The following is a 14,178-nucleotide window of genomic DNA, read 5'->3' as shown; positions in this document are numbered from 1 at the left end:
AGTGGCGCACACCTGTAATCCCAGGGACTTGGGAGGCCGAGGCAGGAAGATTGCCAGTCTGAGACCAGCCTCAGCAATGGAGCAGGGCCCTAAGCAGTTTAGTGAGATCCTGTCTCAAAATAAAAAATAAAAGGGGCTAGGGATATAGCTTAAAGGTGAAGTGCTCCTGGACTCAATGCCCAGAACAACAACAAAAATTTTAGCATACTACCCGACTGGTGCTTGCTCTGACTTTTGTCCTCATCATCGTGTTGTCTGCATAGGGCTGGATGGCTGGGTGACCGATGCTCTGTGCTTACTGTGCGTCTCGCATTGTGGGTTGACTGAGGATGAGCTACTCCAGCTTTTGGACATACTGGGCTACAGGAATCATTACAAAGTGACCACAGTGCACTGGGCTGCTTTCCGCAATGCCACCAAACAGTGGGTCCAGGAGAAGCCGAATGGTGTCCTCTACTTCTGGCACCAGTCCCTGCGAAGTGCTGTGGAGCACAAGCTGCTTGGTAAGGCCTGAGTTTGTGAAAAAACTGCTAGTTAAGAGGAAGTAGGAATTGCCTACAAGGGAAAGCTTCTAGTGGGATTTCTCAAGTGGAAATGGAAGGCATAAAAATGCACGAAAGGGCTGGGGTTGCAGCTCAGTGGTGGAGCGCTTGCCTGGTGTGCGTGAGGCACTGGGTTCAAATCTCAGCACCACATATAAATACATAAATAAAATAAAGGTCCATCGACAACTAAAAAATATTTTTAAAATGCAAGAAAATGATTATATAAATTCTTTGAGACTTTACTCTAATGGCCAAACACCCCAGGGTTTATTCTGGCCGACCTCTGGAGGCAGGCAGTCCTGGGCTGCTCTGTTGGCTTCATTGAGTTACTGGGACCCATCTCCTTCTATATCCCTGATACACTACACTGGCTTACTTTCTCAAGGTCACCTTGTGCTCCTGGCTACTGGAATGCCAGCCATTGCGTTTCAGGCAATAGGAAGGACAAAGGGGGAGAGAAACGTGAAAGAAGCTTTCCTAGAAGTTTCACACCAACATTTCCACTATGTTTCTTCAACTCAGATCTTGATTACTTGGCCGCAGCTGGACACAATGGGAGCCGGGGATTTAACTGGTGCACTGCTCTCCTAAACCAAGGCAGGGTTCTGTCATGAACAAAGACAAGGGAAGTAGATATTAGGTAGGAATTAGCAGCCTCTGTCCTAACTCTAAAATCACATTCTTATCTCTTCTGAGAAGGACTCTGCCAATCACAGACACTGGCTTAGAAGCAGAGCACTCAGTGAGATTTACATAGAACTTCAAGTCTGGTGACTTGAAAAATCTTTAAATCCCAGCCTCTGGGAAGATTTCAAGCCCTGTGCACATTTCCTCTTACTATATTCTCTTTTACTTGCATTTTTAAGATACAGATTCTTTTTTTCTCTCTCTCTCACATTGCAGTCACGCCTGCCATCACTTCAGCTCTGTCGTGTAGAGGAGAGGGCAGGCCAGGGATGAGGTTGCGCTTGGATTAATGTCAGTTCTTCCACCCATTTGCTGCATGATGGCTTCTTTTTCAGAGCCGTTACTATGCCAGGCACTTCATTTACTTTTTTTAATTTATTTCTCGTGCAACCAGACGTCCCCAGATGAGGCTAGGAAAGTCCCCACCTGTTCCAGGTATTCCTAGGAATCCACCAGCAGTGACCCAAGTGTGCTCCCACCTGCTGGTTGCTGTGGTTTCCACAGTCTCTTCTGATTCCTCTTGTCGTGTGGGTGCCTCATAACTGCCCCTGGGGCAAGTGGTCACTCTGAAAACAAGAAGACCACACAACAAGAGTCCTGCCCCGTCTTTTGTCCCAAGGCAGGCAGACCTTAAGGTGCCTGAGTAGACCTTTGGGTAAGGTGTCTCCTGGGAGATTTGAGCACCACTTCATGCCTTTCTCTCCAGAAACCTGCCTTTCTCAGGCTTTTGGGGAGCTCCTCCTGGAAAGAGCCTCTTTCATTTCTGCTTGTAACCCTGTACCTCATAAGAGCTCCCCAAAATTCAGTTTGTGAAGTCATTATTTTCTCCTCTGTTAAGTGGAGGGAATCAGCATGTCGTAATGGTTGACAGTGGGATCCTGATACCAAATTAGTGGTCAGACCTGGCATTCCTGCTTGCCGATTGGTGACCTTGGCCACCCTGTGTCCCACATCCCACATTTATGAAATGCATGCATCTAACTCATAGCATTGTAACTTATGAGTATTCAATGATTTAATTCACATAAAATACTTAGAACAGTGCCTGATCCATAGTAAATTCTTTTTTTTATTAGAGCATTATAATTATACATAGTAGTTGGATTCATTTTGACAAAATCATACATGCAAGGAATTTTATTTAATCCCCATCCCCCCGCTCTCCTTCCCTCCTCTCTCCCCCTATTCTCCCTCCTCTACAGATCTTCCTTTCAGTCTTTTTAAAATTTATTTTTGATTGGTACATTCTACATGTACATAAAGGTGAAATTCCCTTTGGTACATTTTTATATGTATATAACATGATTTATTAAATTTATTCCATATTTTTTCCTCGTTTCCTTCCTTACTGCCTCTTCTCTTCCTGCTCCACTGATCTTCTTATATATTTATGATATCCACCCCCCCGCCATAGTACATTCTTAAGAAATATTAGCCACCATAAGCTCCTCTTTATTGTCCTGACCTATCTACCCGTGGCCTCCTACCTGTCTATCCAAGACTGCCTGTACAAATCAAATGGTGATCTTGAATTCTGTGGGTCTGAAGATCATTCTGCTACATTAAACAACTCCAGGCACATTTGAATCCCCTGGGACCCATTCCAGTTACACTCAGCAGGTGTTTGCTGAATGAATCTACAGCTGTTCCTGGCTGCTAAGTTTGCGGGCCCTCCCTTTCTAGTGGCTTCCACCTCTGTTGTTTTAAGAGGCAGTACTGAACCTTACACTTTAGAGACTTCAGTGGAATCAGGAAGTAGAGGACTGAGCACAGGAGAGGAGGTGTGAGCCGCCTGCACATATCACTTTGGTCATGGGATAGAAGTGGCCCTGTTTCACCTTGTCCTCATCTCACTCTCAATCCTGCATACTTTTTGCCAAATAGAAGTACCTTTGTTCCTACCAGAAAGTTCCATGCTATCTCCGAAGAATTATTATTATTATTATTATTATTTATTTTTTTTGTTAAGAGCAATGGTTCTGGGGTCTGACAGAATTGGTGTGACCTTGTGGAAGGTGCTTAGCTAAGATTCCATTTCTCACCTAAGAAACAGGGATAATAGTAGTTACCTTGAAAGCACTGAAAAGGCTAATTCATGTGGAATTTATGTGAAGTACAGCACTTATGGTGACCATTTGAGTCAATTGCCAATATTTCTAGCCCCTCTTCCACCATGGGAAACACTTCTGACATCCTTGTTGGCTGATACCTTGTGATAAGTAGCCACTAGCAACATTCAAGATGACAGAGAGAAGCAACTTGGCTTAGAGTACCAACTTTCCAAACCTGTGATAGACCTTTGCTTTTTTTTTTTTTTTAAACAGTGGTACTGAGGATTGAACCCAGGGGCATTTTAACACTGAGCTATATTCCAGGCCCTTTTTGGATTTTGCAACAGGGTCTCACTAAGTTGCCCAGGTTGGTCTTGAATTTGAAATCTTCCTGCCTCAGTTTCTCTGAGTAACTGGGATTATAGGCGTGCCAGCATAACCTTTGCTCTTTTAAGTCTCTGAGGTTTGGGGTAGTTTGTCAGTAAAGCATAATCCAGCTCAACATGACCACATAAATGTCAACCAGTAGATCTGTTAATGGGAATTGTGTTGGACTGTGTAGGCACAGATGATGCTGGGGTCAAACCATTTTTAACATCTCATGTGTATTTGGAGGAATGTTGGAGTTCATTCAGAAGGTTTAAACCCTGCTTCTCTAGTTACTGGTCATGTGCTGTCGGAGCAAGTCACTTGGTCTTTCTGATTTTAAGTAGCTTTATTTGTCATAGGCGAATTCATATTCATATCCTCATGAGAATGTTGTAAAAAGATAAAATTAAATGTAGTGTTTTTCATGAAAATACTTTAAACTTTTAATTTTTAAAAATCTCTTTTGATGCTGTAATTAAACCCAGAGCCTTGTGCATGCTAAACTTGTGCTTGACCACTGAACTACACCTGCAGCCCCAAACTTTAGGCATTGTGTTTAACACTACAAATCTTGGGCTGAGGCTGTAGCTCAGTTGGGAGAGTGCTTGCCGCACAAGGCCCTGGGTTCAGTCCCCAGCACTGCACAACAATAACAACAAAAAACAAACACTATAAATCTTGAACTCAGGGGAATATTTGTCCCACTTCTTTTTTCTTTCACCCCTCCCACCCCACCCCACTCTCCCAATTTACAGTCTACATATTGCCTTGCCTTATACAGCAGGGGAGGGCCACTTCTGTCCTATGACCATGGTATCAGGTACAGGTGGTTCACACCTTTTCTCCTGTGCTTAGCCTTCCAGCTTCTGATTCTGCTGCAGACACTTGTGGATCTCTTAAGCACATTGCCACCTGGGCACATCTGCACACCTTAGACCAAGTGGCACGGAGTCTTCCAAGGGTGACCTGGACATCATTTCAGTGGAAATTCAGAATGATTATTTAAACAAGGGATTCCCTTTTTGCTGTTGTTCTTTTTTTTTTTTTTTTTAAAGCAGTCACCTTTATTTCAATTCACAAATACATTAGCCTGCCTGAAAAACATCTGTTAAGTGTTGTCACAAATAGAGAAAATGGAAATCAACATGAATTTTGCTCAAGACTTCGCATTATGTTCTTTTGCATCCATTTATTATAAAACATGACTGGTTGTTTGGAATTTGGAAAGAGACAAGTAATATTTTAATTTTAGAGTCATTATGATAAATTTTAACTTCATAGGCCTTCTAAAGTTTTCTTTTTCGATGCTGGAAATTGAATCCAGGGTCTCAAAGGCCTTATTTTCTCAAATCCAGTGTTTTCTTGAATTCCTCAATTTTCAGGTACTTGGTGAACTGGGTAGCTAGAATTTGCATTCCTAGATAATTCTAAGAGGTGATTTTCAAACTCTTAGTACACTTTTAAAAATTTAAGTGACTATTCTTACTTCTGATTGAAGGATCCCAAAATAAGTATCAGGTCAACAGTTAAAGGTGAATGTTGCTCCTTTTCTCTCCCAAAGAAGCTATTTGGGATCATGGATTCTAACCCAGTAGACTCACTGCAGTAGCATTACTCCGAGAGCTTTGCTGTTGTTCTTATTGAAGAGCTGGGCTTGGTGTGCTATCCAGCTGTGTGTGCCACTCATCTCGCAAGGAAAGTGTTCCATCCCCAGCACCACAACAAACAAAGCAAAAAAATCTGATATTAGTTTTCAAGGATAGCTATCACTAGGATTTAATTATAGTCCTTTTTAAAAATTTTTTCCTGCTGTGTTGGGGATTGAACCCAGGGCCTTGGGCTTGTGAAGCAAGCACTCTACCAACTGAGCTATATTCCTAGCCCTAAAGTCCTGTTTTCGAGAAGCTTATTTCTGGGCCCTACAGACTATCATAACTTTTTCTTTGGGGATGAAGATATAATCTGGCTTGGGGCTGGGACTGTAGCTCAGTGGTTGAGTGCTTGCCTCACACGTGTGAGGCACGGGGTTCCATCCTTAGCACCACATAAATAAATAAAATAAAAGGTATTGTGTTCATCTACAACTAAAAAAAATTAAAAAATAATCCTGGCTCCAACATCAAATTTGCCATTTATTTGTTTAGCTACCCTTTGACTTACATGAGATCCAGGTGATGGATTAATGCATACCCTCAAATGTTTGAAAGTGCTTTTTTAGGCAATAATCATGGTTGCATATTTAAAATAGAAAAGTAGGTTACAAATATTTCCTGTGCGGAGAGGGAACACCTAACACAGAGTCAACCTGGGCATCAGTGATCATAATTATGACTAATTCTTAGAGAAATTCAGACTCATGTAGAAGAGCCTTTTTTTTATTTAAGCTACCTTGAATTTTATTTCTCTAACTATGGTCACAGAGTTGTAATGTTTTTGTTATAGTATTGTCATATACAAAAATGTCAGAAGCATTAAACTATGATCGATTTTGAAATAGGTATAATCACGCCTGTCAGGGAGGGCAACCCAAATGCATGTCAGAGCCCAGTGAATCTCAAGAAAACACATTTTCACCACGTCTTGATCAGATACTTCCAGCGACAAAACACTTTCTGGAGAGTGTTTCAAGAATTGCCGTGGCATATGAAAATGAGCGGATGCTGGGGGGCATTGTGCAACTTTCTCACAAGCCCAAGGTAGGTCTTACCAGTCTTAGGTCTTTATGTTTATGCACATTTAGCTTTTCTTTTTAATGTTGTTTAGATGCCTGTGGTTCCCTTGAGCAGGCTGTATTCATTTACTCATTCAACTGCCCACTTATCTGAATGGCACCACCATCTGGCATCAGCTTCTGGGGTTGATGGATCCCTGTGTTGCTCCAGTCTGTCTGTCTGGCTGCTGTGCAGAAGGTTCTTTCCCCTTTCACTCCATATTCATTCCTCTCCAAGTTAACCAGCATTCCAGAGAGGAGGACAGGATTTGGAAATGGGTGAAGGATGGGCCATGCTCTCCTGCTAGACCCTCCTGTTTTCTTTCCTTTTTTCTCCTATACATTTCTTTTCTCTCCTTCCCTCCCCCCACCCTTCCTTCCCCTGCTTTTCTCTTTTTTTGCTCTTTAAACATCTACTGAGTACCCACACTGCCCTAGGCCCTGGGGATGTAAAAGTGAGTAAGCTGCAGCCCCAGGCCCTTCTGTACTTTCCGTCTGGTGGGGGAAGATGTGGAGACAGACAGTCATGTACATGGGGGTCAATGTTTTACTTGAAAAAAATGACACAGTGAACAGTATAAGCAGGAAAGCTGGAAGGCTCTTTCCCTGGTAGGTAGATCCAGGGAGCCTTCTTGGAGGAAGGGACCTCCTAAAGAGATCATTGGCTTTGACTGTTGATGATCAAAAGGATCCTATTTATCTGGTGACCAACCAAGTCGTGTTAGTTAAGTCGTTTTTGACTAGGTTAATGATATGTGGTAAATAGAAGAGCTTCCTTCAAGGTATGAAATACTTAAGTGGTTTATATTCATACATTGTGTCACAAGTATTACAGATTTTATATCGAAAATCCAAAGCCCAAGCTTCTGGACAAGGCTGTACCTCATTCACTACTGGAATGTTTTATCGGAAGTTGGATACAATATTTCCAGGGCCTATTTGCTCTCAGTGGCCAAGATTAAAGCAGATCAGTGCCATAAAATGAAGAGGAGACACACCCTCTCAGGTATAGTACCAATGTTTTAGTAGTCAATTTTGCTGGGATATAGAGTGGTTGAAGTTACTATTATCCTACTTCCTCACATCACTTTTATCAATCCAATACTCTGAATACTCTGATTATTGACAATTTAAGCCAACAATTTCTGAAAACAGGTAATCAGGAAAAAGGATGAATTTTGAAATGGCTTTTCTTTCTCTTCTTTTCCTTAACAGTCTTCTTTCTCTGTACTTCCTTATAACTTCAGCCACACCCCTAATATCTGTCTTCATTATCTGTATTTCCAACCTTGTCCTCCTTTTGGAGTTCTAGAGGCCAGGCCCCATTTTGTGATATGCTATTTGTTTTCCTTTATTGTTTTGTAGTACTTGGGATCGAACCCAGGGACTTGCCAAGGCTAGGCGAGTGCTCTGCCCCTGACCTGCACCCCCATCCTACTAATAATATTATTGCTTGATCATCTGTTTTCCTGAGTGACAGTGGATGCTTCAAATGAAATAGGTACAAACCTAAATTATTTTCCCTCCAATTTGTTCCACTTTCCCTCTGCCTACTGATGGCAGCTTTAAATTAACACTCTCCATTACTCAGGGCTAACTGTACTGTTGAGGGTGGCCTCAATCCAAATTGGACCACTGTTCTTTTACTTTCTACTTAAATCTTGGGTATAGATAGCACCATGATTAATATTTTTCTCCTGTTCTTATTATGGTTTGGATATGAGGTGCCCCTTGAAATCTCATGATTATATTGTGAGAGCTATATCCAAATCAATGGATCCAACTATTTGATGAATTTGTACTTTGAAAGGACTACTAATTGGGTTGTGACTATAGGCAGATGGGGTGTGGCTGGAGGAAGTTGGTCACTAGGGGCATACCTTGGGGATTATATATTTTGTCCCTGGCTCCTCATGCTTTCTGGTTGCTTCGTGAGCTAAGAAGTTTTCCTCCACTTCGCCCTTCTGCCGTGATGTCCTACCTCACCTAGGGCCCAGAGCAATGGGGTTGGCTGACCATGGACTGAATCTCCAAAACCATGAGCCCCAGATAAACTTTTCTTTTTCTAAGTTGTTCTTGTCAGGTATTTTGGTTACAGCAATGAAAAGCCATCTAACACAGAAATTGGTGCCAACAAATAGGGTCTTCACTGTGATAATACTTGACAATGTTGTTCAAAAGTCTTTGGAACTACAGGAGGAGTTTGGGACATTTTGGAAACGCAAACTGGAGAAGACTTAGAAGTTGTAAGCATAGCTAAAGGGACATTCTGGGTGGAGCTCAGAGGACCGACATGCTGATAGGACTGTGGACACAAAGACTGTGCTCATGAGGTTTCAGAGGGAAATGAGGACATTTAGAAAATTGAACTAGAGGCCATTTGTGTTATATTCTGGCAAAGAACTCCTCTCCATTTTCCCACGTCCGGAGACTTTCTGTGAGGCTGAATTTAAAGGTGATGGATTAATTAATCTGGTGGAGGAAATGTCAAGGCAGCACAGTGTTCAGGTGGTGGCATGGATGTTGCTGGAAGTTATTAGCCAGGTTCCATTCAATGGATAAAAACTTTAAAGTATAACTAGCTGGATGATAACTATAGGCAGATAAAGTGTGGTTAGAGGAAGTAGGTCACTAGGGGCCCTACATTGGGGATTATATATTTTGTCCCTAGCTCTTCGTGTTCTCTCTACTTCCTGTCTCCTATGAGCTAAGTGGTTTTCTCCACCTTGTCCTTCCATCATGTTGTTCAGTCTCACCTTGGGACCAGAGAGCAATGAATGGTTGGCTGACCAAGGACTGATCCTCTGAAAAGTTCCCCAAATGAACTTTTCTTCTAAATTGTTCTTGGCAGGTATTTTGGTCATAGTAACAAAAAGATGACAAATACGATTTTGTATAAGTAGTCCCCTTTGCCTTATTTCCCCTTATTTCTCTCTCTCTTTCATCCTGTATTTTCTGACTCATTAAACAGAGTAATAATTTGGATTCATTCTTATAGTAAATATTAACTTATCACCTTCCCAGGGCCATGAACTCAGGGACTCCCCCACACAGCAATGAATAAAGCAGATAGAATCCTCTCCTTCCAAGAGTCTACAATTTAGTAATCCCAATAACGGACTTTCAGCATTTGTTAAATACCAGGCTCTAAATCTAGTACTTTGTATGTATCATTGATACCGGTGTTGAAAATCAGAATCTGGTCATGTTTCCTGGTGTTGAGGATTGAACATTGGAGAAATACAGAGGCAGGAGCAAAAAGTTTTATTTAAAGGATAGGAGAGAGAGAGAGAGAAAGGGAGAGGGAGAAGGAGAGGGAAGGGGAAGAGGAAAAGAGGAATAAAGTAGGGGGGAGGGAGAGAGAGAGAGAGAGAGAGAGAGAGAGAGGAGAGAATCCTCCATTGAGGTGGGGGTCTAAAGCTGGTGCCTGAGAGTGGGGGTATCCTGCCCCTTTTCTAGATTTCAGATTTCCTTTATTCTCATGCCCTTTCCTCCTCTTATCTTGCCTATGTGACCAAAGGTGGAGTAACCAAGGGTGGGAAAGAGTCTTCCAGGGGTACAGGCAGGAAGGGAGCCACCCAGCGGGTATTCATTAACAACTCCTTGTAGGGAGGAACCTGTTTCCTTGGCAACCAGTGCTCTGGAGGTTTTAGCATTTTATTTGCTTTTGACTCAGCCCCATCTTCCTGACCTGATCATTCATTACCTACGCTGACTGTCCTTATGTCCCAGTCTCATAATTTTCTTTCATTCTTAAAACTGTTAGATTACTAAACTTATCTTGATTGAAATTAAGGAAACTGAGTCAGGGAAGAGAGTTAAGTTGCCTGGGGACTCAGAAAAGAATGGATTTGGGCTTTAGCATCCCTGCATCCCTGCTGGCCCTTAGACATGTATCCTTTTATTCTTATTACCTTTTTTCTTATCATGCACATGATATATGTGATTTTGAATAAGTCTGAGCATCCATGTAGAAGAACTCAAGCGATGCTCATAAGAATACAAGCGTGTGGGAGAAAGCCAAGATCCCCCTGGAAATGGGTCAGTGCTTAGGGATGTAGGAGCAGGAAGGGATGGTTCTGTAGGTCCTGGGAAGCTGGAGCTAACCACAGAAGGTCAGATCTCCGAGGTGAGAGAGTAAAGTTCTGCCATACTGCTTATGATGATTTCACTGCTATGGTGATGGAAGCGGGTGAGGCTGGAGGTTGGGCTGGGAGGAAATTGCCTAATATTCCAGTGTGTGAGGGTTTTCTATCTATGAACGAGCCTAGTTCAGAATGTGTCACTTTGAGTTAGGCAGGAGACATCATGGCTCTCCTGGTACTAATGTGAACATGGTGCCATCTGTACCAACACAGTAATCTCCGTATTACTCCGAACTGGGGGCCTCTCCCAGGCAATCCTGGCCTTCAGTATTGCTTTTGATATCTCCGTCTTCCTTGCCCTCCATGTTCAATCATGGCCGGTTCTACAGATTTTACTTCCATGTAGTCTTTCACATCTTCTCTCTTACCTTTAGCAGACCCTCAGATCTATTTCATAAAGTGAACCTGGAATCAAACCACTTTATGCATCATAGCTGTTCATATTTGTCACTTAGTCCCCATCCTGGCCAGCCGTGTCAGCCCTTGGTCATTTGGGGGACCTCTCTGAAGTTCCTCCAAGACTATGAGGGTTCACTTTTTCCTGTTAGGTTGCCAAAAGTAGAAGTCACAAGGCCAAATACTTGTCACCAAAACAACAGAAAAATGTATTTTGTTAATCAGAACAAGATTTAATAATAGGCTGGGCATGATGGTGCAGGCCTGTAATCCCAGCAGCTGGGGAGGCTAAGACAGGAGGATTGCGAGTTCAAAGCCAGCCTCAGCTACTCAGTGAGGTCCTAAGCAACTCAATGAGACTCTGTCTCTAAATAAAATACAGAAAAGGGCTGAGGATGTAGCTAAGTAGTTAAGTACCCCTGGGTTCAATCCCACGTACCAAAAAAGAAAATTAATTCTAGCAGGAATCCTGTGTGATTGCATAGGAGGGATTACAGTGCTCTGTTTGGCTATCTGGGTCTCCTCAAACATTCTATCATTGTCGTATGTAGCAACACATAGCCCTGAATCAGTCTACCTCTGGGGGTGCTCCTGGAGGTAAGACCCTTAACTGGACTATTCTTTCAAAGAAGTTTTTGGGAAATCTTGTTCTATAGTGTGCCATCCAGGAGCAGCCTGCCAGTTCATCCCTGTCTTCCTTTCCTGTAAAGTGGTTGGGACAAGTGCTGTCACTTTTCCAAGTTAATTCAGCAGTATTTATTGAGTGTGTTATACCAAGCATAGTACTGGCACCAGGGATATAGCAGTGAGTAGGACAGACATGATTCCTGTCTTAATGGAGCTTATGGTCAAGTGTTAAGTGATAGATCTTGAAAAACAAAACAAAACAAAACAAAACTGAGCCTGAGGGAAGTACTTTAAAATGGTGCCATGGATCTCAAAACAGGAAAGTGTAACCTTGTCTTAGATCTGACAGTGCAATGAGAGGAAAGAACTCTGAGTTCCCAGAACAACATTATTAAAGATCTAGGACTGAGAGGGAAGGAACTGAATAAGTCCAGTATGGGTACAGGAGAAGGTGGACAGTGAGGAGGAGACCTGAAGCTGCAGAGGTGGGCAGAGGTCCAAGTACAGAGCATGTCAAAGATTCAGCCCTTATCCTAAAAGACTTGGGGAGCCCTTCAGGATTTAAGTAAGATGGTAACAGGTTTTCTTTCTTTCTTTTTTTTTCCTTTTGTACCAGGGACTGAACCCAGGGATGCTTAACCACTGAGCCACATCCCCAGCCCTTTTTATATTTTATTTTGAGACAGGGTCTCATTAAGGTTTAGGGCCTTGCTAAGTTGCAGTGACTGGGCTTTGAACTTGCCATTCTCTGGCTTCAGCCTCCTGAGTTGCTGGGATTAAAAGCAGGTGTGGTTTTAAAAAGGTCACTTTGGGTGTTATAAAAAGATTAAAATGGAAAGGGACAAGCATGGCTTCAAGGAGATCAGCTAGTAGTAATAACCCAGGCAGGAGGCAGTGCTGGCTTAGACCAGGGGGTAGCCATGGGGCCACAAAGGAAGGTCTGGGCACAGAATTCACAGGACTCGCTTGTTAGTTGGGTACAGGGGTCAAGACAATGCTGATGATTCTGACTTGGAGGACTGGGTAGATGATACTCTCAGTGACCCAAAGAGGAAACACTCTTGAAGGAGCAGTTGAGGGGACAGAAGTCACGTTGAGTGTGGACTAACTGTAGAAAGTCAGGAAGGGATATTCACAGGGCTTTAAGAAATCTGAGGCAGAGATAAATGCCTCCTTTAAGGACTGGAACATGGAATGAGATCATGGAGGAGAGGCCTGAAAGAGGCAGGTATAACAAGAGAAGGCAGGATTAGAGAGGTCAGAGACAACTAGGACTCAGAGTGGGAACTTCCCCAAAGTAAAGATGGGTGACTGCATTAGTTAGATGTCTAATATCCCATTTTTAATTATTTTCTGTTCTAGGCTGGGTTGAAATCCTACCAATACTCTATCTTCTTATTAAGAGTCTATTACAAGCAAGTGGTTTGGAGGAAAGAGGGAGAATCCATACTGTTCCCCATTTAGAATCATGTGGGTCTGAGAGAGAGGAGGCAGCCTCGGGGAGCAAGCACAGGAGGGCAAGCCCAACTGAGCTGGGGTGGAGATGGGAGCAGAGTTAAGGCCCAGAGAATCAGGTAGAGACTCCATCATCAGAGAAGAGGGAATGACAGGAAGTGGGTGCAGAACAGGAATTCCTTTTCCCCAAATGCACCAGTGGAAAGAAGAGGCTTGGGGAGGGGAAGGCCAGATCCCAGTATCAGATGGAGGGGCTTTCTAGGAAGCACACCCAAAGCAGAAGGAGCTGCAGTTCGTAGGAGCTGTAGGAACATCCCCTGGACCATAGTGCCTAGCCTCCCTCTGCGTGGGCAGTGAAGAATCATTGTCCTTTGGCGGGGCTCATTCTTCATTCTCCTCTTCTGTTGTTCTAAGAGATAAGTAGGATACTTAAACTTTTGACCCCTGCCTGCTACGAGAAAGCTCCTTTAAAAAAATCAAAGTTTTCCAAGGTGCCCTTGGTTGCAGGGGAGGGGAGTAGTCAGGGAGTGTCTGGTGGCCCCTGTGCTGTAGTGGAGGGAGTACACGCCCAGCTGTTTTAGTTCTCCCTCCAGATCTTGGAGTTTGGCTCTCCCTGGTGGCTGGCGGTGAATAATAAGCTAACTTCTTTGACTGGAAATAAAGTGCAGTCTGGAGTCTGGCACTAACTTCTCTGTTGCTTCTTGACCCATTACTCAGTGCTGGCGTTTGCTCCTTCCTGAGGGACACATTCTGCAAAGTTAGATGTGCCAATGGAGATGACCAATGGAGAGGGCTTTGAGCCTAGAGGACAACTTTAAGACTTTATTTACTTTTTATAGGTTCTCTGCAGCAGGATGCGCTTGTTTTGGCCTAGGGCTCAGGATCACATCAAAATGAAGAAAATCCATTTCTGACTGCAGCTGCTTTTTTGGGCAGTGCCAAAGATAGGAAGAGACCGACTAAGGATAGATGTGGCACGTGTAAACAAGTGACAGAGGTTCTTGGAGGCAGGATGCCCAATGGCGGGAAGAAGGATGCGTCCCAGTGTTAGAAATAAGGAGGTACCACAAGAAATCAAACACGTGCTCGAAAGTGGGTGGGTGAGACAAAGCTTCTCTTCTGGCAGAAGAGCATGCTAGGGACCTTGTTAGCAAGGCAACTGCTCCCGCACCTAACCTAAGGCAGCGCTGTCC

General features: G+C 43.3%; 1 protein-coding gene across 1 annotated transcript in view; it reads left to right on the top strand.

Moving 5' to 3' along the window:
- The window catches only part of LOC306661135 (putative tetratricopeptide repeat protein 41), a gene marked incomplete at its 5' end in the record, with an annotated part of 60,768 nt that overhangs the window by 27,963 nt on the left and 18,627 nt on the right, over nt 1–14,178 (top strand). Inside the window, 3 exon segments of the mRNA XM_079139922.1 lie at nt 264–503; nt 6,150–6,348; nt 7,190–7,368. Coding sequence (XP_078996048.1) covers nt 264–503; nt 6,150–6,348; nt 7,190–7,368 — 618 coding nt within the window.

The sequence above is a fragment of the Sciurus vulgaris genome (genome assembly GCF_902686455.1).
Source record: "Sciurus vulgaris genome assembly, chromosome: 5".
Classification (NCBI taxonomy): Eukaryota; Metazoa; Chordata; class Mammalia; order Rodentia; family Sciuridae; genus Sciurus; species Sciurus vulgaris.
The sequence above is the reverse complement of the archived record's forward strand: the minus strand, read 5'-3'. Positions and strand labels throughout refer to the sequence as shown.